Below are 24,830 nucleotides of genomic sequence, written 5' to 3' on the forward strand. Positions count from 1 at the left end.
TTTTTATTTTAATAGTAGTTTTTTTTATATAAAATTTTTCTTTAAATTCTGCAATTTATTAATAAAAAAGAGCCAAAACGATGCTTTTTTGGCACAATTAATGGCAGGACATTACTGGGGTTTAATGGAGTAACAAATTGACAGCAATTGAAAGTTAGAGGACTGAAATGACAAAATTGAAAGTTAGAAAACTGAAATGAAAAAGACTAAAAGTTAGAGAGTTAGTTTTGTATTTTTGCCTTAAAATAATATTGAACTTATAATGAAATAATTAGTGTCTTTTATTTGATTGGTAGACTATGAGAAAGCCAACTACAATATTTGACTTTTTAAAAGGAAATATACAAAATATTTTAGAAGCCAATACTAGTGATACAGTATTACAAATCTCTAATGGCGATATTCCAATTTTTGAAAATCCTCAAATAAAATTTCATAAATAAATCTTTGATTATGAAAGGTGGTTTTTTATCAGGTTCTTTAATTCATGGAAAGGTAAAGATGGTTGCTAAATTTAGTAATGATAAATCATAAATAAGTTTTACAAGTTAAAAGATTATCAATTTCCATTTTCATAGATGATTTAGTTCAAATGTATTTGAAAAAAATGTTGTGTTTCCATTTTTTGATTTTCAAATGTTTTGCTAACTAGTTTGGATTCTCATGAAAAAAAAAAAATTTATTCACTTTTGGCACCCGAAATTTAAATCTGGGTTCTGTCCCTGATGTTGCACATTTGGTCCAAAAGTATTTACTCTTATAAATTTCATTGTTCATCACTAGAAGCCTGACTTTGTTTTAAACAAGTTTGCCTTGCCAGATTCCTTCCTCTGATCCTTCCTCTCCCTGAAGTTCAAACCTCACAGTCACAGGCCGAGAAGCACATAGTAGAGAATTGCTATGGGCAAGGCAACCACCATTCCAAAGGTAACCCTGAGAAAATTGAAAGATGAGAAATAAATATAAGTTTTTTTTTAATAAAAAAATTCAATTTCATCTGTCATTTCATAATTTTCTATTTAAATTTTGTGATGATTAATCTTTCTTAAAAGGGAAGACCAATAAACTTACGAAGTGCTAAGTATGTCTGCATGGACATTGTACTCCTTGGCAAATACAAAGGAAACGATTGCTTGTGGAAGGGCAGCCTGCATACCAGAAAATATGATTAAATAATTATAGTGTATAAATGGAAAACTATAAAAGCACAAAGCTAATATATGTTTACCACAAAAAAAAAAAAAACTTTTTTATTTTTTATTTTTCAGATAGCTATAATATACTGCTAATCAACCGCCCAAACTCTTTCATTTTAGACCTCCAAACTCTTTACATATAAAGAAGTGTCAATTAAATTACAAGTCTTTTGATAAATAAAACTAATATATGTGCTATAAATATTTTTGTTTGGTGGGTATATATGTGCTATAGATTAGCTACTGGTTAATTAACTAGCACCTTTTTAGATTCTTTTATGAACTAATGGCAGAACTTTCTTTGATAAAATGTTACTTGAGAAATAACGCATATCAAAACGCATGAATGCAAATTATTTGTCCCAATTTTTATTATGTACTACTTCATACTCCACCAATCATGGTTTGTTATATATTTCATTTTTTTTTTCCATTTTAAATTTTGGTTACTTTATAAGGAAAGTGAAATAATTACATGACAAATTATGCTTAGTAAAAAAAAAGTGTTACATAAAAAATGGCACAAAGAATTTGTATTCCTAATACACATTATATATTGGGGAAAAAATATCTGCATATAAACCTAATAAGTGCAGAAATTAAAATAAATAAATAAAACTCCAAGGGTTTGTTAGTGGTTTCTAAAGCTTTATGATATTTCAAGATTTTAGATTTAAAATTTCTTACCAACATCTTAGGGCCACTCCAAAAAATTTATTCATTGTAATAACCTAGTGTGTAGAACGGGAGGAAGTCATATATTAAATGGAATTGTCAGATATTTGAAGAGGTCTAAATATATTCGTTTTCAATATATATATAAGAAAAACGTTAAAATTATAACCAATTTTACAAAAAAAATTACAAATTGACATGACTAGTAATGTGATTGGTATCATATCAATAACATTATAAAAAAAATATTAAATTTACATTTGTTTTGATACATTTGTTTGTAATGGTTATGTATGTAGTTAAATTTGTATCTCCTTGTTAATCCTAAACAAAATAAATAAATAAATAAATAAAATCATTTAAGATGAGATTTGGGATGGTCTACCTGAATGATTGCAACTTGCAATAGAACTCCACGAAGACCAACGGCTATAGAGGTTACAGCAATCACTGCTGGGCCTACCAGGAACCGAACAGCCATTGAAAATACTGCCAAAGATTTCCCACAAGCAATGATCTTTGGTTGTAAAGCCATGAATAAACCTACCAATCATGTACAAAGGTTCCATAAATTATTAATTAGCTAGCAAGAAATTAGTGTCTCATGTTGTAGAGTACGAATTACACATTGATGATTATATTAGTTTTTGAGAGAAATATATACCTAGAGCAAACATAGACATCCCCAGACCAGTATCAGATATTATCCAAATGGATCCACTAATAATAGACGGCATTTTGATGTGAAATCTAATAGAAAATAAAAGATGAAATATTTGATTAGTCAATAGTAGTGGAATTAGCTACTATTTGAATTATGTGACTATTAATTTACAAAGAATGAAAAGAAAGTAACGATAGTTTCACAATATTTATTATACAATACACATCCAAAGGGAACTAAAATTATATCTGAAATTATATATGGCATTGCCACATAGCCAATTATAAGGGATTGAAAATAGAAAATGTATAATAAATCGTTCTATTAAAAAGAATTGAAATTTTCTGGACTAGCATGATAACCGGTAATGATTTTATTTTTTATATAAAAAACATGGCAACAATTGAATTCAGGGACGAAATCAATAAATTAATTTTAAGTAAAAGAATATTCTTCCACGTTTCTTACCTAGTTTGGAAGAATATTCTTACCTAGTTTTCAAAACCGCTAGAAATAAAACGCTGATGTAGGACGAGTTTTTTATGGTGCGTTTCAATCATATAATCAATATTTAGACTTTATAGTTTTTTCTTTGATACACAGACTTTATAGTTAAACTAAATAATAATAATAATGATAATAATAATAATAATAATAATGATAATAATAATATTATTCAAACCTTATCATGACATGAGATTATAACAACAAACTTACAAAGTTAGTGATTCTCAAAAAAAAAAAAAAAACTTACAAAGTTAGTAATAATAATTACAAAAGTAGTTTCTTTGGAGACTTTAGTGAGCTTCATTTGAGAGGAAAATTCTTTGAGAAGTATGAAGGGCACATGCTTATAGCTAGAATAGAGACTCTTGGAGTACCTGGGAGATATGAGAGACCATGCAATGCCTAAAACACTTGAATAGGTGTTAGGGTTTCGAATGAGCTTCCTCCAAACCATGATGAATATGAGCTTTGTCATGACACTTGCGGGAGGCATTTGCTGGTTCTTTTCGCCATTTACTTCATCCATACCTTTTTCTCCACATTTAATGATAAATAATTCAGAAATACAAGCAATTACTAAAGATTTCCTTACCAAGAGGATCAATGAGAACATTGGTACACATGAACAAATTTCTACTTATTATATCTGTGCAAGGAATAATAGTAGGGACACAACATTTTACATATTTTATGTTATAACTATTAACATGATCTTTTGTTATTGGGGTAATATTATTTTCATTTATGTCTGAAATTGACACTACTTTTGTTTTGCACCAATCATAATGGACAATTTTCGTAGTTTTGTATAAAATGTTATGTAACTAAAATTATTGATTTACTAAAGACAGCTAAATTGAAGGTAGTATATGTAATTTCACATATTAATACCTTAATCTCGACAGTAAAGTGATTACCTTCAATTTCAAATGCAAATTAAATTAATTAGTAGAAGACAAATATGGTGGAAGGGTTGGACTGTGAATGCACCTATTGAAGGAGTTTTTGCCTGCTCAATTTCAGCCTTTGAGTTCTCGATTTTGAACCCAAAGTCTGTGGAGCTGTCAGTTCCGTAGTTGAGAGGAGATGATGCAGTTGGGCTCCATGCAAACATGTGAAGCTGATCCTTATAATGCACTGAACTCTCTCTCCTTATCTTCCCAGTTTTCAACATCTCGTCCTCAAAATTCAAAGAAGTTCTTGGTGTCACTCCTCTTGAAGATGGCAAGGAAAAAATATCATCAAGAGGTCCAACTTGAGAACCATTTGCATATCCACGGGAGGAAAAATCTGCTTGGTTAAAGCTTGGAGCCCTTGTTGATTGTTCTCGGAATGATTGTAGTGAATATATCTCAACACCAGATAGGTTAGAGGCTCTTGGAGGCATAGAAGATGCAGATGATTTCCTCACCACTACATGAAGCTTACCATCCTCACGGATCTCAGCATCAGCTTGTAGTGGTTCAAGACCATCTAATGAAACAACATCAGAGTCAACTTGGAGGGAAGCAATGGACCCTGCAGTGTTGGGGAACTTCTCAGTGATGAGAATCTTTGCTCCTCTGTATTCAAACAAAATGAGCAAGAGAGTATTCCACACTACACCCTGAAATACTACAATTTGGACCATTAAAGAGGCTGAGAAATCTCCATACATGGCCTTCAGGAGGGGGATGCCCATGACTAGAGTGTTTGGAAGAGTAGAGAGAGAAAAGAGAGTAATCGTCCACTCAAGGCTACTTTTCTTGCTAACGATTTTCCACAGAAAGAGGATAACAAGAATTACTACTTTTTGTAGAGAGTCAGCCGCAATGAATTGATAGTGCATTTTGTAAGGGTTATTGGAAGCAATGAGTTTGAAGGAAAGAAATGGAATAGCAAAGACAGCAACAAACCTGTTAATGCCCGCGCACTGTTCCGGTGTGAAGAGTTTCCACCACCTTACAGAGGCGTAGGCTAATGTCATAGCAACATACAATGGCACAAGTGCCGCAAGAACTTCATAAACATCCTCGCCGGTGATCATTGGCACTAGATTAGTTGTTAATGATCAAAGATACGATGTGTGGATGTCTCACTGTGTGTTTGTTCATATTTTAAACTGGAAGAGGAGACAAAGTTGAAGAGGTACTCTTTGTGCTCTGAAAACAAGAACAATGTGACGAGTGCAATGATTTCATTGTCCTCTAACAAATTGGTTCATTGAATTCAATCAACACTGAGAAAATGCTTCATTTAATTTGATAGTTCTTATATCTTGCCAAATGTAGTTAGATGCATGAAAAACGTTGACAGTAAAAAACTAATCCTTTCAAAATTTATAACGTGTCAGTAGAAAGTGTTGTCGTGTTGATATAGTTCACAGTGCTTCCCTCATCATTTCAACACTGCTGACCGGTTGACCTCTGATCTGACTTAAATAATATCAGACACACTACTCCGATTTTTGTTATATATATATATATATATATATATATATATTAAAAAAAAAAAAAAAAAACAATGGCTTCTCCGTTTTGTTTTGTTTTTTGTTTTTAAATGTTAAAGTCATGATTTTAAAAAATTGATATCATATTCATACATACTATATAATAAAAATTGGTTTAGAAACCGTAGTTACGCCAAGTGACTTCACCAAATTGTAAATTTTTTTTTTTAATTTTTAAAAATATTATATATATATATATATATTTATTCTTATCTTCTTCTCCTGTAATTTTCAAGTTGATAAAATTTTTGATTTGATTACAATTCAAATTCTTCAACTAATCCTTCTCTTATTATAATTTATAAATCGATAAGTAGAACACTTAAAACAAAATTCAGCTGGTTCTAAAAAAAAACAAAACAAAATTAAGCTTTACACTTCCATAATTTTTTACTACACGTAAAAAATTGTAGATTTTTTTATAGAATTTATATAATATATATATATATATATATATATATATATATAGATTTTTAGATTTTAAGTGTGTGTGTGTATATATATATATATATATATATAGATTTTTATATTTTTTGTGTGTGTGTGTCTATATATATATATATATATATATATATATATATATATATATATAGATTTTTAGATTTTAAGTGTGTGTGTGTGTGTATATATATATATAGATTTTTAGATTTTAAGTGTGTGTGTGTGTGTGTATATATATATATATATATAGATTTTTAGATTTTAAGTGTGTGTGTGTGTGTGTATATATATATATAATTTTTCTTCTCCTATAGTTTCTAAGTTGATAAAAATCTTAACTTGATTACAATCCAACTTTTTAATCTAATCCATCTACTATAATTTCTAAGTTGATAAAAATCTTAATTTGATTACAATCTAAATTCTTCATCTAATCCTTTTTTTTGTAAGTGTAGTGTATTATAATCCAAATTCTTCATCTAATCTTTATTTTTACTTGTAGGGTATTATAAAAAAACAATTTTAACAAAACATGCAACCTACATCCAACAAAGAGTAAAATTTTAAAAAGAGATTAAATTTAGTTGGCTTTCTTCTTTGAGAAGTAAATTTAGTTCGTTGGTGCCATACAACTATAACCTACAATTGTGTCTATCTAAATATTATCAATAGTGTCACGTGTCATATCCGAGGCCGAGGAGGTTGATATGGTTTCGAGGTGACCATACCCTCGGACGGCAAGGCTGGGGAGGCGAGCCTTGACCACGTCAACGACATACTACCAAAGGAGGTCACACTATAGAAAGATAGTTTCAGAGAGGGGGTTAGTCCTGACACGTCTAAAGGGATGATAGCTGCCATCACATTTAATGTGCCCTACTAAACCCCCTAACCGCATTTATGTGGAGAAGATCTCTTAATAGTGCTATCTTGGTTGCTGCAACTCACAGAAGATTTGGGAAGGCGTCTGATGGGACAAGCACTTGAGTAGTGGCCTACATGATTAACAAATGGAGGGCGAAGATCAGCTAAAAGAGGCTATATAATGTAAGAGATCCTCCTGAAATAGTGGTTCATTTAAATTCCCAGAGAGAGAGAAATACAGTAGCAAATCTTACTTGAGATTAATCTAGTATAAGTATTTGTCCTCGGATCTTGGCCGAGGACCAGTATTCTTCATTTTTCCTTGTCTTTTTCTTCTTCTTCAACTGTGCTAGGTTATTTGATTCAAGTTCTCGTCTCTACAAATTCATTGTATTGCGTCAGCTCATATGTGACACTTACAATTGGCGCCGTCTGTGGGAAACTTCACTTAATCTACATGCCTTCAAGGAGAACACCAAAGGATGTCTAGTAGTGAAGGATCCGTGAGTTCTCATCCTGGGCGGCAGGACCAGTTTGTAAACCTGGAAAACCACCGGGACCATGAGTTAGCTAGGTCTGAGTCTAGGAGCTCGAGACCAGCCCGTTCCGGTCAAAGTAGCCATAGTCATTCGAGATCGTGGAGCTATCTCTCAAATGAGACCGTTCGCCTAAGACGGGAGGCAAACCATGGACACATGCGAGTAAGGCAGAACCAGAGAAACCGATGAAGTAGGAGCCTCACTACGAGCTCAGGCTCTAGTTCGGAGCCAGAGTGGGGCCGGCGTAGGAGAAGTAGGACGCCTCCCAGCGAAACGGAAATTGATCCGTTCAAAGATTCGCACAGAGAAAGGCGGCATCGCAGGCAACATAGGCCCATCCCTCAGGGAGATAGGGGTAGGGACGCCATGAGCAAGGCCCTTTCCCAGATATCTAAGTTGCCCTTCACGAGGCGGATTGAGAGGGTTGAGCTGCCCAAACGCTTCATGCAACCCACCTTCATCGTTTACAATGGGAGGACTGACCACATAGAGCATGTTAGCCACTTCAATCAGAAGATGACCATATACATTAGAAACGAGGCTTTGATGTGCAAGGTGTTCCCCTCCAGCCTTGGCCCCATGGCTATGAGGTGGTTCGATGGATTACATGAAAGGTCCATTGATTCCTACGAGGAGCTCACCAAAGCTTTTGGGGCGAGGTTCGTTATGTGCAGTAGGGTTCTGAGGACATTGGACTCCCTGCTAGCTCTGTCGATGAGAGAGGGAGAAACCTTTGAGACTTACTCGAATAGGTATTGGGAGCTGTACAACAAATTGGACGGGGGCTTTGAGGACGTTGCAGTATGCACTTTCAAGAGCAGGCTACCCACCGAGTCTGACCTATGGGAGTCCCTCACCACGAAACTGTTGAAAAATCTGGTTTTGCATCTCATACAAAACACACAGCGAAAACAACAATCACGAATCTACTTCATTCATGAGAGATAACATGTAACCTTGAATTCTAGAACAAATAATAGAAAGCGTACCTTGATGCAGTGAAATTCAAAACCAAGACTTGGAAATACCTTTAATCTTCATCTCAATTCTACATGGTGCCCAAGATGAGTGGTCTCTTAATCAGTCTTTATGTACGTTGATTCTCAAAGAAAAATCCTTTTTCTTCTCCTTGTAGAGAAAAACTGTTTTCTTTCTTTTCATCATACGTACATGCTAACTACCTTGGTAGTTACTTTATTTAATAACTCTTATTAAATAAAATCTGATTATCTAATTGGGTTAGTCTTTTGGGCCTACTCAATTGGGCTTAAATTTGTGGTTTGAGATGAGACCAAAGGGAACAAATAAGACTCTAGCTCCAATGGGTCTTGGGCTTTTCTATCAACTCTTGACAAGTCCAAAGTTACCATTAATTATATTTAATACCACTATATAAATATAATTGCACTCTAGGACTTATTAATAAATTATATCCCAAGACTCTAATGATATCATTTGACCCCTCCATGAAATATCCATAGTGAACAAAGTTATAATAAACCATCACTTTGTAAACAACTATTTTATCCTTGAATACCCGGTTTAATCTTTTAGTTATTCACATTTATTGAAATTCAATTCCAATAAATATAAGCTTTAGTAACTCCTTACTATAGTGGGCGCCCTGAATAACTAGTTCCCATTAAACTTATCTCAAGGAGATATTTTGTGTCTCTACTAAAAGAGATTATGGACTCCATTTTGAGAATATGTGTTCCCTCAACACTACGTGAGGTTACCTAACATATTGAGGTTTTGACCGTGAATATTAGATCTCACTCCTGATATATCAAAGTATTTCATGATCGGGTTCACTACCCTCTCAGGATTAAGAGTCTATGAAATTAGAAGTCGTGGGATTAATTATTTGGGTGACAGTTGTTGATTGAATAATTAATCTTGCAGCAGTCCAGTTTAATATGTCTTAACTTTTAAGACTCATCAACACATCAACTAGAAGTCTCCACTTCCATGATCAAGAAAAATTATCTTAGTTGATGTGTTATAGTTTTCGCAGATGAAACACCCAATTTCATCACCGACTACGAACTACAATTTGAGTTTACAAGGAACTTATGATTTACATCTTTTGTGACTTTTCACATAAATCACATACAATGCATCTCATGGACTATGATAATGTCCCATTAGCTCATTTATAAATAGTCTCATATAATTAAACAATTTAATTATTTATGACATGCCAATAAATTGGATTTCTTGGGCACAAACCCTAACAGAAACCTGCTCGGATCATGAAATAGTTGATGGACCGGATAGACGAGCATAAAAGGGTAAAAGATGACCGAGCACAAATTAAGGAAAAGGCGAAGGGCTTCCACGATCGGAAGGATAACCGCTTTGTAGAGTTTATTTAGACCCCTTAAACCACAATTGGATTAACCTAGTTAACAAGCCAAGTTATTACATAGTCCAAATTTCAGATCTAGGTTAACATAATCATATAATCATATCAATATAAAGTGCGGAATATAAAAACACAAAGATATGATGACCTAGGAAAACCAAACCGGTAAAAAATCTGGGGAGGATTTAACCTAGCTATCCTTAAGGTAAACCTGAATCCACTATGAAAGAATCGAAGTTGTACAATAGCGACTTAGACCACTAACATCCTATTACTACCCACCAGTAGAACTTACTGATACGACCACGTGCAAGCTTCGAGACCACGGACTCCTTCTTTCTTGGATTCTCCAGCAAGTACAAGCACTCCCGCTTGTGTATCTTTAAGCTCTTATGGTAGCAACTGAACGATCATCAAGTTCTTGAAATAATCTCCTTCTTGATAATTGTAAACTTGTGTGAAGGCAAGCACCTCTCTGATGTCACAAGAGATTCACACAAACAGCAATATGAGCAACAAAGACTCTAGAGAGTTTTTGGGTACAAACCCTAAAAACAAAAAGAGGCACACTCTTCTCTCTCTTAGAAGTCTTTAAAAACGTGCTTAGGGTTTCCTTTATATAGTGGGAGAAGTAGATCTGAAACCCTAATTCTTAATGGGCTTGAACTATGTTTGGGCCGACTTAAAATTCTGCAGAAAATTCCTGATACACGATTCTCGATCGGTCGAGTCTATTCTTCGATCGATCGAGCCGTGCAGAAATAGAACAGTAATTTCTTGCAACTACTCGATTTCAAACTTACATTAAACCAAACTTTGAGCAAGTCTAAACCTAGACTAAATGTTTTGATCATAGTTTGCCAACACACTACACATTGAAGTTTTAATACATTAGTCCCTAAGGTCGTAGAACTTAACACTCTTCAGTAAGACAGTGGAAAATTGGCCCAAGGCAAACTTCTGCAATCAGGGACAGCCGAGCAAGGTCCAACCGGTCAACTTGGTGTTCAAGGTCCCAATCCACCAAGCACTGCAGAAGATTCGGAAAGAGCCTTACTTCATTTGGCCACATAAGATGGGTGGAGACCCAACCCGAAGAAATCAGTCAGTGTATTGCCAATATCATCAGGATAAGGGGCATGCCATTAAGGAGTGCAAAACCTTATGGTCGAACTTGAACCGTCTACTTAGGGAAGGAAAGTTAGGTGAGTTCACGAATGGGACCTTGCACAAAGAGGAGCCCCACATCAGGGATATTAGAAAGGGTAAGCACCACGGCCCCCCTTGGGGGCTATTCATTTTGTCCTCGCCGAACTTGAACAGACGCTGGCCATGTCAACAGGGGTAATGTTCGTGTCTCCCCCAATTACCAACTTCAGCCGAGAAGATCTCTGCAAGAGGGCCAGGACAGGACCTAGTCTAGTCATCGATTTTTTTGATGAAGACCTGGTAAGCACTACCCAAGCCCATGTTGACGCTCTAGTTGTCATGGTGCGTATTGGGGGCTTCAACGTGCATAAGGTAATGGTCGACGGGGGAAGTGGGACTGAAATCATGTACCTCGATCTGTTTAGAGGACTGGGGCTAAAGGAGACAGAACTGGAGAGTTATGGAGCTCCATTCATGGGATTCGATGGGAAAATGGCAATCCCAAAGGGAATAATCAAGCTACCAGTCCAAGTAGAGAAGGAATTCTAGCTCGGCCGTGGCCACACGCTCTTGGAGCCGTATCATCCACTTTACACCAAAAGGTGAAATTCCCGACTGAAGGTCGGATCGGAGAGATACAAGGATGCCAAGCCTCGACGAGACAATGCCTCATTGCAACAATCAACCACCAAACCCTTTCGGAAGGAATGGACAAGGCATTACCAAAATTATAGCAGTTAATGCTTACCGCGGCCGAGGGTGAAGGTGATAGGTTTGGTGCGGCAGAGGCCTGTGAGAGCCTCACCAAGGTGGCTATTAGGAGCAATCTTGACAAATACTTTCAAAGTAGAAGCGTATCTATCACTGGCAGAAAGCGATGAGTTGGTGGTTTTCCTCAAGCAGCATATTAATGTGTTCGCTTGGGACCCATACGAAGCGCTAGGGATTGATCTAGACTTTATATGCCATTTGTTGAATGTGAACCCCGAAGCTCGGCTAAATAAATAGCCACCTCAAAGATCCTCCGATGAGCATTCCAATGCAGTGAAAGAAGAAGTCAACAAGTTGTAACAAGCTGGGGCAATAAAGGAAATTTTTTATCCAGATTGGCTGGCTAACACTGTGGTAGTGAAAAAGAAGAATGAGAAGTGGAGAGTCTGTGTGGACTTCATTAATCTCAATAAGGCTTGTCCCAAAGACCCCTTCCTTGTCCCAAGGATAGACCAGCTAGTAGATGCCACCTTCAGACACCCTCGGATAAGCTTTCTTGATGCTTTCCATGGATACCACTAGATCCCTTTAGCACTTGCCGACTAGGGAAAAATAGCCTTTAGGACTCCCCTCGTCAACTACCACTACCGGGTAATGCCTTTTGGGTTGAAAAACGTAGGGTCCACCTACCAGAGGATGGTGACAAGAATGTTCGAGGCCTAGCTGGGTAAGAATATGGAAGCCTATATAGATGACATGGTGATAAAAAAGCAAAGTTGAGTCCGAGCACATACAAGACTTGGAGGTAGCTTTTTCAATGCTCAGGAAACACCAACTACGGCTGAACGATTCAAAGTGTTCGTTTCAGGTGAGCTTGGGGAAATTCCTGGGCTTTATGATAACACACCATGGCATTGAGGTCAATCTGGGTCAGATCAAGGCCATAAGCGACCTACACCCACCTCGGAACCTCTAAGAGGTGTAGTGGTTGACGGGTATGACAGTAGCCCTGAACAAGTTCATATCGCTGTCGACTAACTGATGCAGACCATTCTTCCAACTTCTGCACAAATGGAAGGATTTCTCCTGGATCAAGGAGTGTGATCGAGCCTTTTGAGAACTGAAGGAGTATTTGTCAAATCCGCTGGTGTTATCCTGTCCTGGGATGGAGGAGGTCCTTTATGCCTACCTAGCTGTCACGAACCACGCGGTCAGCCTCATTTTTGATTCGGGTGGATTCTGGGGTTCAAAAGCTAGTGTACTACGTCAACAAATCTCTGCAAGATGCCGAGATGAGGTACTCTCACGTAGAAAAAGCCATCCTAGCCCTCATCCATGCTACCAAAAAGTTGCCACACTACTTTCAGGCACATACAGCGGTGGTCTTGACTTAGCTTTCCCTGCAAGCAGTATTACAGAAATCAGACTATTCTCGAAGGGTGGTGCAGTAGGGAACTATGCTAGGGGCTTTTGACATCAAGTACCAGCCAAAAGACCAAAATGCGCTTGGTCAACCCAAGGTTTACTGAAAGTAAAACTTGGTCAAAATCCCTTCAAACCCACTATTTTCATGTTTCCATGACAAACCCAAGCTATTTAGAGATTTTTGTCACATTTGACCAAGTTTGACCTAGAGTTGACTCTCGAGAGCCCTAGAAACCCTAATTTTGATCCAACTATTAGAACGGGTTGAAACCAGTGCCATTGCAAAGATTATTGAATTTCCTTTCCAATGACTGTTCTTGTGTCAAAATTGGAGGTAAAACGGTTGAGATATCTTGAAAACCATGCTAGGTGAGTTAGCTTGCTTCCTAAGGCCATAACTTTTGATCCAATCGTTGGAATTTCATTTTCTTTAGTGTTTTGGAAACTAGAAATCCATACCCTTCTAGGGACACCAAGATCAGCTCAATCAGAGTCGGGGATGGCATTCAAATATTCGTTTGAAGTTGAACATGGGAAATGACAAGATTGTTGACGTTAGCATTAGCCCCAACGCACCCTAAAGGGCCACTAGAGTTGGCCAGCGACCCCAAAGGGTGTGTCGGCAGCTGAAGAGTCCCAAATTCATTGTAAATACCCTCTGACCCCCCTGTGGACACAACAGAGGGAGTCGCTACCTAGTTTTTGCAATGGTTTAGGAACCATATATATAGCATCCTCTTGAGGAAAGACCTTTTTGATCTTACTATTAGAGATATGGGTTTGGAGTAAAGGTACGATCTTGGGAAGGTGATAGGTACCCAAAATCGTCCAACCCTAAGGTTGGCTTCCTCTCATTGTGTCTTATGTCTTAACCCTATTAAAGGCACACTCAATATTGTATCATAACTCATACACACATTAGCATTCATCTAACAATCAACATGGCATCAAACATCCTTAACCATACATCTATCATGCTTGTCATCACATCACAAACCCTAGTATATATCTAATCATGGCATCTCCTAACATTCATCTAGCATACATGTTAAATTCACCTAGCATTTATCTAGCATGACATAACATAAACTATAGCATGTTACTATCAACATGTCATCATGTCACATCCAAGGCAGAAGCATTAAATCAAGGTAGAAACTCCAGTATAAAATGATTCAAGCAAACATGTGATTAAGCATAACTCTTCCAAACAAATATGTTCAATTCTATCATTAAACAATATCATATTCAAAGATGCATGTTCATGTGAATGCATGACTTACCTCATTTACCTTGTAGCAAATCAGCACCTATAGCATTCATGCATGAACATGTGAATATGTGTTCATGACATTAAAACAAGGAAATACAAGATAAACCCTCATTTAAAACATGTGAAAAGTAAACGAACAAAAAAACATGTGAAATAGAAGCTCAAAAGCTATGAATATAAAAAGAAAGACCTAAAATAGAAACATTACATATGAAAACAAATTCAAAAGGGAAAAACTAGGGTTAGGGTTTCTGGGTAGGTTCATGTGCATGCATGAACAAGCCTACGTGTGCATAATCCAGCATGTGTACATGGGGTTCAACCCAGAAACCTTAGAAACATAGAAAACAGAGCAGAACTTCTAAACAAGAATTCTAACAACTTAACATGCTTTTAAAACATAAAACTACAGAAACCTAAACTACAGAAACATATTAAAACATATAATAAAAAAGAGTGATTAGTAATCTTAAACTCAAAGATCAAGACCAGAAAAGGCCTTAATCAAAAGAAAGTTGACTTAAAGATGTTTTGTGAAAAACTCCTTCTTTGAATCACTATTTCTAGTGAATTTTAGTGTTTTCCCTTAGGGTTTCTGTGTGTTTTGAAAATTTACCATGTACGACTATTTTTATTGAGAAAATAGGGGTTTGAAACGACTCTTAGACGATGTTGGATTCGTTCCAAACCTCAACATTAATGTAGAAAACTTGCCTTCTTTAGTTTCTAGAAACCTACATGCGAGCGCAAGATCGTGCTTGCGTGCGCATGCATCATGGTTGCGCATGCCGGCTGATTCCTACATGCGCATGTCGAGGGTTTCTTTGGCTTTACTTTTCCAAAAATAGATTTATTTGCTCATTAAAAGTTATATTTTTCATTTTAACATTTCTCAAGTCAATTTAACATTTAATTGGGCTCTAAACCAACTTTGGGTCTTAGAATTTCAGCACCATTGGGGAATGGGGGCTTGAGTTGTAAGGGGTACAAAATGTGGTGTCTACAACCGTATTACACAACCTAGCGCTAAAAAAGGGAGCACAGTTGCAAGATGAATAATGACAGTTTGTAAGATGACGATTTGTAAGATGATAGTTTGTAAGATGACAGTTTGCAAGATAACAATATGCAAGAAAAGCGAGTACAGTTTTCAAGGTACATATGTAAGTAGTTTGCAAGGTGATAGTGTGCAAGATGAAGACATAGATGCGGTTTGCAAGAACATGAGGTACAATTTTTTTAAGCCTAAATGACATATGGATGAACATAATTGCAAGAGTGGGAAATACATGAGCTACAAAAGAAAAGAAGAAGAAACTAACCTTAAGGAGCTTCTAAGGCCCTACTAGCTGACGCAGAGTCCCTCGACTAAGTGTGTCCAAGGATGGATACAAGTAGGTGAGACATGCTTGACCCCAGTTGGCACCCCAAGTCGTCCAAAAGTCACGGAAGAGGGCTAGCCACCTCAAAGATACTGTTTGCCCTCCGTTGGTAAAGAGATATGCCCCTAGGAGGTACAACAATAAGTCCCTATTCATTTTGGCACAATTGCCAGCCATCACCTATAGGAGAGGCTTGTAATCTGCCTTAAGGTCATAGTAGCGGATCCTCCCGAGCAAGTCTATGGCTTGCTGAATGCACGACTTGCCCTCCAAGTTTCTAACCGCCCTGTCATACTTGAGGTTGGACATTTGGTGGAAGTCATGGGGAGTCAAAGTCATCTCCCTGTTAGTAATATGGAAGGTGTGGGTAGTGTCCTACCACCTCTAATCCAAGGATTACACCAAAATGGCGCAAGTGGATCTCTTAGTTAGTAAGTTGTTAATTGGCTTAAAGCTTGCCGCGCAATGTAGGCCTTTACATCCGTGGTAAGAGCCCTATACCATACAAACACTCTGTTCATACTTCCCCTACTAGAAAACAAGGGCAAAACTTGCAAAAATGATGAGAAAAGGGATGTTAGATTTGCAATTTTATGGAAAACATATCCTAAGGGAATTGAATATGCAGGCACAAACCCCATACAAGTCAGAAGAGAAGAACACATAACTTGTGTACATATCCTAAGGGAATTGAATATGTAGGCACAAACTCTATACAAGCTAGAATTTGTGCACATATCCTAAGGGAATTGAACATGCAAGCGCAATAGAAAAGATAGACATAGAGATATAGACCAAGGTCAACCTGAGGCAAGAACCTTACCAAAGCAGGTAGAGATGGAGATAAAAGACAAGTATTACCCAGAGGCGAAAGCCACCCGGAGAGGTTTAAGGCAAGAGCCCCAGATGGACACCACATATATGTATCCTTTTAAGCTCGAAGATCACCTTGTTTGTTTAGTTGATGGTTGCGGTCGTTGGCCATGTTTGTTTTTCTATTTAACTGACCCTAGGATAGTGAGTCACTCGCCTTTTGCTCACAATTGGCAAAATAGGTTTTAGGATAGTGAACCTGTTGTTGCTTATTTCCTGAGCAATAAAGGTGGGAATTCGAACATACGAATCCCATGCAACTCTACGAACTTGCACCCCACCCCATGTATACGTGTTGTGTGCCGTGTGTAAGGGTTGGGCACGACCCGTACGTCAAATTATTTTGATTCCGTTAGTGGAGCACACAAATAAAAAATGGGGCATTTCGTACCCCTTACGACTCGGGCCCCCATTCCCAATGATGCTGAAATTCTAAAACCCAAGATTGGTTTAAGACCCGATCAGATGTTAAATTGACTTGAGGAAGGTTTTTATGAAGAATATAACTCTTTATGAACAAAATAAAGCTATTTTTGGAAAATAAAGACCACAGAAATGGGCATGCATACACATACACGCATATGCGTATGCAGGTTTAATGTATGTGATAGACCAAGAATGTATTGACCCATTGTGATGAATTAATTGATTAATCACCCAAATGTATTAATTAATCAAATTAACATGCAATATACGTGGCAGCACAAACAAATCACCAACAAAAATATAATGCAGGGAAAAATAAAGTTGACACGGTGATTTGTTTACGAATGGAGAAAACCTTCGAGGCAAAAACCCCACTGGGTTATTTTAAGGTCACCACTCCCGAGAATTTACTATTATCACAACAAACGGTTACAAGTGAAGGAATCTTAGTACCTTATACCAACCTACAGTTGAACCCTTACCCCAATACCTAATTGGACTTGTTTTGTAGTGACAATCTCTCCTTGTATTGCACGGCTCCTAGTACGTGACTAACCAAAAGATGCGCGGATCCCAATACACGACTTGATCACCAACTTGAGAAGGACGTTGGCTGCAAAGTTCTTTAGTTCATCACTCGATGAAGATCACAAAGTTGCTTGGTTACAAAACCCTACGGTGTTCAAACACAATAGCTTCGTCAAGGTGAACTTGGGTAAACTAGGTTTCCGGTCACAATTTGCATGAACAATACTTTGCTCCACACTTGTGCAATTGTGCTCTCTGTGATAGCCCTTAAAATAATCCATATATATGTTTAGGTTTGTGAAAAAAGAATGCCTAAACACATACTCACGGTTTGGATGAAAATCAGAACTGAAAATCTGTTTTTCATTAATCTCGACAGATACCCTATCTGTCGAGCAGCTATCAAGCCACGGGCTAAAACAGCTTTTTAAGCCTCAATAGATACTAGCTATTGAGCTTTAATGAACAACACTTCTTTACTTGTTTCTTGAACAGACTTGCATAGTTTTAACACTTGAACTTGAAACCTTGTTTCTTGAAGCATTAAACACATCCTAGATCTACCCAAATACAAGTAAAATACGTTTTGTCAACGGATTAGCCAATTATATAAAATATTGACATATGTTTCTAACATGAATCACATATGTCCTAATAGTATGCACACACATACACAGGTCTGCGTACGCAGTAAGGGTTCCACAAGCTATGAAAGGAAGGTTTTTCTGCATTAAAGTTGAGGTTTGGAATGAATCGTCTGGGAACCATTCGAAACCCCCATTTTCAACTATATAAAGCTTTACATGGTATATTTCAAGAACAAACAGAAAATCCTAAGGAAATACTTAAGATTCACTAGAAATAGTGAATCAAAAAGGGAGTTTTTCACAAAACATCCTCAAGTCAATTTTCTTTTGATTGTGACCTTTTCTAGTCTTGATCTTCAAGCTTTGAAGTATACTAATAAATTTCGTTTGGTTGTGAATAGATTTGAATAAGGGGAATAGTCAAAATCTAGCCAAAGAGCTTTTGTTTTTGAGGTATTAGTTCTAAACTTTCTTTATCTCATTTCTTTGCTTTTCCACGTTTTAATCTTTCTGTTTTTTTTTTCTTGTTCATTTGTGATAAAACATGTTTGTTTAAGTTTAGGTTTTCTCTGTTTTTTTGTTTTAAAGCATGTTAGGTTGCTAGATTTATATTTTTAAATTCTACTTTGTTTTTCTGTGTTTCTAGTTTTTGGGTTAGGGTTCTTCAAGCATGTATGTATACGCATGCTTCTGCATGCGTACGCATACAACTAGCCTGCATACACAGGCTTATGTATGTGCATGCATACTCGTGCCAGGAAACCCTAATCTAAGTTTTCTACTTCTGTTTTTATTTCTTTCACTTAAAATGCTTACTTGTCCTCTCCAATAATACCTCTAACATAGCTTATTCTCCTTTTCTAAATGACTGCAGGTTCCTTCTTAGCCAGTTTTAGCGTTTCAAGGTCAACCATGTGTACCGAGAAGCTAACAGATGCGCAAACAAGCTTGCCAAGGAAGGCTGCTCTTATCCTTCTAATTTTGTTATTTTAGATAATCCTCATTTTGCTAATTTATGTAATATTTTGGACTCAGATGCTTCTGGCTTGTACTCCTTAAGGTGCTCAGCCATAACTCTGCCCGCTTTGGCTAGTTAATTTTATGCACTTTCCCCTTTAAACCAAAAAAAAAAAAAAAAGAAAAGAAAAAAGAAAAGAAAAGAAAAGAAGAGATTCAAGGAGTGGGCCTACAGGGAAGGAGAGTAACCCCTAGTCCATTGTAGGCCTATGAGTTACACGTACTCCATTGAGGGCCAATTCATCGACGAGATGGAAAGTGAGAAAGCCACTTCATGGCTCGCCATCCTAGTGAGGAATACAAACCCTGGCACTTTCCGTTGCTGCCAATCTTCACAGATTATGTTAATGTGGTAGAAAAATACCCCTATTGGAATAGAAGCCATGGAGCAGACCATTTCATGCTCTCTTGTCATGATTTGGTAATGCTTATTTTTCAATTACTTTAGAGTTTAATATTGATCCTTAACCCTTTCTTATGGTATCTCCAGAAAAACTCATTGTGTATCGATTATAATGTAAATATCTTCTCACAAGAGTTATAGGCGGCTCTATGAGTTTTTTTTAAAGTAGTCATTAAAAAACTTGAATTATAAAAAATCTAATAAAAGAGAATTTAAACTACTGACATAACCAAAAAAAAAACACGTAAATAATATATGAAATTTTACAATTTCCTTCTACTAACAAAATGACAAAAGTAAAAAGTGACTGATAAAAGATAAAATAAAAGTGAACTTATCACATTAATTACAACAATAAATCTAGAGACATAATTTCTCATAACTACTGACATGATATTTGGTATATAATAGAAGTAGTGTCAATGATAGTTAAGGTTATATGAAAATGATTTTCTAATCGTGTCTTCACACACATATACACTTAGATTAGGTTAGAGTAGAAATTCTATCTTGTATAAAAAAAAAATTATGAAAATATTGTGTCCCTAACATTGTCTCGACATTTATAGACATCACACCAAATCCTTTATTAAACTATATTCTATTGGATTTTTTCAGGTACCAGAAGTCATAAAAGAGAAACGAAAGTACTTCAAGCACTTGATAAGGGTGTTATGCAATGCTAACACATATGAAGGATTCATACCCACGTACAAGAGATGTCTCATTGCCAGAATTTTACTTAAAAGGTAAGCCTGAGTATAGCCTTGGACAATGGAGTGATGGACCTCCAAGTAACCGCACTATCCTTGCCTTATTCGCTGGTGTTCCACATGGAGAGGTTAGAAAACGTTTATTTGAGTATATTGGGTAGGTAAAGATATTGAAGTTCTAGTATATGAATATGAGAGACTAGTTCCCAAAGGGAAAAACTACCACAAAATGATGTCAGAAACCAAATTTTGCTTGTGCCCAAGTGGATCAGAAGTAGCTAGTCCTAGAGGGTGGAAGCAATGTATCGTACTTGTGTCCTTTTGATCATTTCTGATTATTATATATTACCTTTTAGTGAGGTTCTTGTTTGGAGAAAATTTGCAGTATTTATTCCCCCCAAAAATATTCCCGAAATTAAGACGATCCTGAGAGAGGAATTTCACAAACAAGGTACTTGACATTGCAGAAGAGATTGACACAAGTTGCAAGACATTTTGAGCTGAACCGACCTGCTAAACCCATTGATGCTAAACCCATTGATGTATATCATATGGTGCTTCATTCAGTGTGGCATAGAAGGCTGAACATTCAGCTTCCACAGAATAGTAATGTATATTAGTTTTAATAATGGATACCTTACATCTTTCTTTTTCTTTTTTGATGAACAATTGATACCTTTCATCTTTGTAATTGAATTGAACGTATTGTACTTGGTTTTTAGGTGCACCGCTTTTATAGTAACTGGCAGAGTCATTCTTTTTCTTTGGTAAATAGATTAGGATTTAGGCCCGCTCGGATATACTCTTTTTTTGTACCCAGAAATATAAACTAGAAAACTAACAGTATCAATTGAACTACAGTTTTGCTATTCGATTTCTTAAATGGATGTTTAGTCAAGTAAAAACTTTTAGTTCGAGAATTGAGATGCTCTTTTTCAAGTCGAAAAATACAGCTCCTGAATGAAATTTTGAGTTATGCTGTACATATTTGATGTGGTGAGTCATGGGGCACATTGCAAGTCTACAATTTTATTTTTTCTATTAGGAAAAGAAGGAAGAAAAATTATAGCACACGTAAATAAATTCAATAAGAATGTGGTATAAAAGCTTATCTTTATACCCTCCAATAAGATTTTATTTTTTATTTTTTTGAAATAAAAGAATAAGAATTTACAAACATGATCAGAATCCCATAAATCCCTATGTAGCGAGCTGGACCAAAGTCAGTGCAAAAGATGAAAGCAACTAATAATTGGCTTTCGAATGTGAACGCCACAAAATTAATTAAGAAATAAAGCCATGGAGATGGAGGCACAAAATTGTCTGTGTGTGTCTGTGGTATGTGGTGGGCATTGTTTAACAAGAAACCAAAAACTTTGACAAAACGGCAATGGAAGCACAAAATGTCTAAGAATCAATTCTGGGCCGGCCCCGATTCTTGGTACAATACTTTTCGCACCAATTTCAAGACATCTCAGGGCACAACGCCATTTGTTTCTTTAAATAAAAGATTTTTTTTTTTTGGAGAGAAACAGGACTCAAAACTTTATTACGAAATAGATAAATCTGCCTGATAAGTAGCAAAAGTATATGATGGGACATCCTCTATCTACACTGAAAAACTAGTGACATATCGTGCATGTCTAACTACACAATTTTCATTCCTATGAACATGTGAAAAACTAATACAATGAAAATAGTTTGCAATATTCTTGACATCTTGAATAAGTAAACCAAATGACACCAAAGATTGCGAGTTTTCATTCAAAGCATTTATAACCATCTCCGAATCTCCTTCTAGGATGACTTTACTCAACCCCAAATCAATAGCAAACTATAATGCCTTCGCCGCTGCCAATGTTTCAAGCTCCACAATAGTTAGAGGTAAAGGAATGATTTGAGACGTTGATGCCAAGACCAGCCCTTGACAATGTCGAATAACCACTCCAATTCCTGCCTTGTCTTCTTCTTTAAACATTGCCCCATCAAAGTTTACTTTTGAGAACTCACTTGAAGGAGCTTTCCACCTCGTTCTTGTTCTGACCTCTGCTTCCTAAACTGGAGGAGTAGCTGCCCGATACTCCATTAAGGCTGCAACCGCTCGCTGCATTACTTGATCACTTGGGAAACCTGGTGGGGGAAAGCGTACCTTGTTTCGCCTTGACTAGACTGTCCATGTGATCATAGCGAATAATTCCGATGAATAATCCGAACCCAAAACATACTCCAGCAGTTGTGCAAAGTCTAAGAGTGTTGAAGCATTCCTGAAATTCCATTGTGGATCTTCTTCCCAGACCATTGACAAACTCAGACAAGACCAGAGGCAATGGAGTACGTTCTCTTCATGGTTATTGTAGACACAGCATCTCGGATCAGTCATTACAAAACGCCAGACTAGATTTGTATTTGTTGGCAATGAATTTTGGCAAGCTCTCCATAAGGAATTCTTTATTTTGCTCGGCACAGCTAGCTTCCATATCTGCTTCCACACGGGCTTTGTGCGTTCTGAAGAGGATTCGATTTCAGTAGAGCTGTTTCTTGGTTCGGTCTTAAGGAAGAAGTATCCAGACTTGACCGTGTACTCACCAGATTGCACAAAAGGCCAGAATAGGACATCATTTGCTTCTCTGCGACTTAAGGGAGTTCTTTGGACCTAGTCTGCATCTGTGGGGCTGAGAGCAGAGGTTAGCAAATTTTTATCCCAGCTGCGTGTGATGGGTTTATGAGTGTACTTATAGTGGCTTCTTGGAATTGTGAATTTAGGGGGCCTTGTGCTCACGGAGATGAAATTGAGGGCAGCCAATTATCGCCCCAAATTTTGATGGTTTCCCCGATTCCAACTCTCCACTTGGCCTACGAACTCTGATTGGCTGGGCTAAGTATAACACCTTCTCATATTTGAAGGACAGAATTTGGAAGAAGCTCCAAGGATGGAAGGGCATGTTGTTGTTTAGGGCTGACAAGGAAATCCTCATCAAGGTTGTGGCACAGTCCACACCCACATACACTGTGAGTGTATTTCAAATCTCTCTGAAATTGTGCATTGAATTGGATGCCTTGTGTGCAAAATTTTGGTGGGGTCAAATTGGCAATGAACGGAAAATTCATTGGAAGAGTTGGGATAAGCTAACGGCATCAAAAAAAGAGGGTGGAATGGGGTTTCGATATTTGAGAGCCTTTAATTTGGCTATGCTGGCCAAGCAAGGTTGGAGGATGGTTCAAGGCAGGAATTCGTTACTCTATCAATGCTTTAAGGCAAGGTACTTTCCGAGATCATCATTCCTAGAGGCTAAAGAATCCCCTAATTGCTCATATGTGTGGAGGAGCTTGATGGTAGCACAACCAATTATTCAATCCGGTCACTGTTGGAGGGTTGGTAATGGACACTCAATCAATGCATTGACGGACAGGTGGCTGCCAAATTTCCCAACAAACAGAGTTCTTAATTCAGTTCAGGAAAATTGGGATGAGTTGATGGTGGCCGATTTGATTAATCCGGAGCTGAACATATGGAAATATGAGGATATTATGGCTATATTTCATAGGGATGAAGCTGAAGCGATCTGCCAAATTCCATTGAGTCGAAGAAATGTTCCTGACTCTGTTTTTTGGCTGCATAACTCAAGGGGTCTGTTCACTGTTAAGTCTGCATATCATGTAGCTAGGAGGCTCTTAACTGATGCGAATCGGGGTGGATCATTGAGGGAAGGTGCTGCAAAAAATGTCTGGACTGCAATTTGGCTCCCAAACAAAATAAAAGTATTCGCTTGGAGAGCTTGCCACGAGATCCTCCCAACTGCAGCGAATCTGACCAGAAGAAAGGTGGTTATTAAGGATAAATGCTCGGTCTGTACAAGGGAAACGGAGTCCACCATTCATGCACTTTGGGATTGTGTAGTGGTCCAAGATATCTGGGCTGGAAGTTCTCGGAAGTTGCAGAAAGCTAGACACGGCCAGCTTGATATGATGCACCTGATGGAGGAGTTTTTGGAGCGCCTTAATAAAGATGAGCTTGAGTTATTTTGGACCCAAGCGTGGATAATTTGGAACCAGCGTAATTGCTTGCTGCATGGAGGAAAAATGAAGGTACCAAGCAACTTGACTAACCGGGCTGAGGAGTACATTGCAGAATTCAAGATTGCGCAAACCCGGCTGGATGCACAATTGACACAGCAACCAAACGGAGATACATGGAAGCCACCACCAACAGGGGAGTACAAACTGAACTTTGATGCAGCTGTATTTTCGAATTTGGGCAGAACAAGTTACAGTGCAATTGTTTGAAATGAAAAAGGAGAGGTAATGGCTGCTATGACTGCTAGTGGTCAGATGGTGCGCACAAGTGATGAAGCAGAATTTCTTGCCTGCCGAAGAGCCATAGAATTTGCAGTGGATGCTGGATTTTCGAGGATGATAATTGAAGGGGATAATATAATGTTATTCATGCCATTGCATCTTCTTTGGAAAACTCTTCACCATTTGGTAATGTTGTGGATGATATTCGACATTTGATGCGGGGTTTGCAATGGGTTAACGTTTGCTGTATTAGGAGGGGTGGGAATAGAGTAGCACATGCCTTGGCACAATATGCTAGATATACT

General features: G+C 37.3%; 1 protein-coding gene and 1 pseudogene across 1 annotated transcript; one reads left to right on the plus strand and one right to left on the minus strand.

The window, feature by feature from the left end:
• Positions 1-783: 783 nt before the first annotated feature.
• On the minus strand, positions 784-5,068 carry LOC142608273 (auxin efflux carrier component 2-like). Its single transcript, XM_075780019.1, has 6 exons — positions 4,033-5,068; positions 3,417-3,570; positions 2,536-2,621; positions 2,257-2,414; positions 1,072-1,148; positions 784-933 (listed from the first exon to the last, which is right to left on the minus strand). The coding sequence occupies exons 1-6, from the start codon at positions 5,066-5,068 to the stop codon at positions 867-869; spliced, it is 1,578 nt and encodes a 525-aa protein (XP_075636134.1). The 3' UTR covers positions 784-866.
• A 10,305-nt stretch (positions 5,069-15,373) lies between these two features.
• LOC142606177 (putative glycosyltransferase At5g11130) lies at positions 15,374-20,849 on the plus strand (annotated as a pseudogene).
• The last annotated feature ends 3,981 nt before the right edge of the window (positions 20,850-24,830 follow it).

The sequence above is a fragment of the Castanea sativa genome, chromosome 8 (genome assembly GCF_040712315.1).
Source record: "Castanea sativa cultivar Marrone di Chiusa Pesio chromosome 8, ASM4071231v1".
Classification (NCBI taxonomy): Eukaryota; Viridiplantae; Streptophyta; class Magnoliopsida; order Fagales; family Fagaceae; genus Castanea; species Castanea sativa.

What these genes read in the sequence shown, in the direction of transcription:
- LOC142608273 (XM_075780019.1), bottom strand. Translation starts at nt 5,068, where the DNA reads ATGATCACCGGCGAGGATGTTTATGAAGTTCTTGCGGCACTTGTGCCA. An exon ending in GGCAAAAACTCCTTCAATAG is followed by an intron (nt 3,571 to 4,032) that starts GTGCATTCACAG and finishes GTGGAGAAAAAG; the next exon opens with GTATGGATGAAGTAAATGGC. An exon ending in GCAGACATACTTAGCACTTC is followed by an intron (nt 934 to 1,071) that starts GTAAGTTTATTG and finishes CAATTTTCTCAG; the next exon opens with GGTTACCTTTGGAATGGTGG.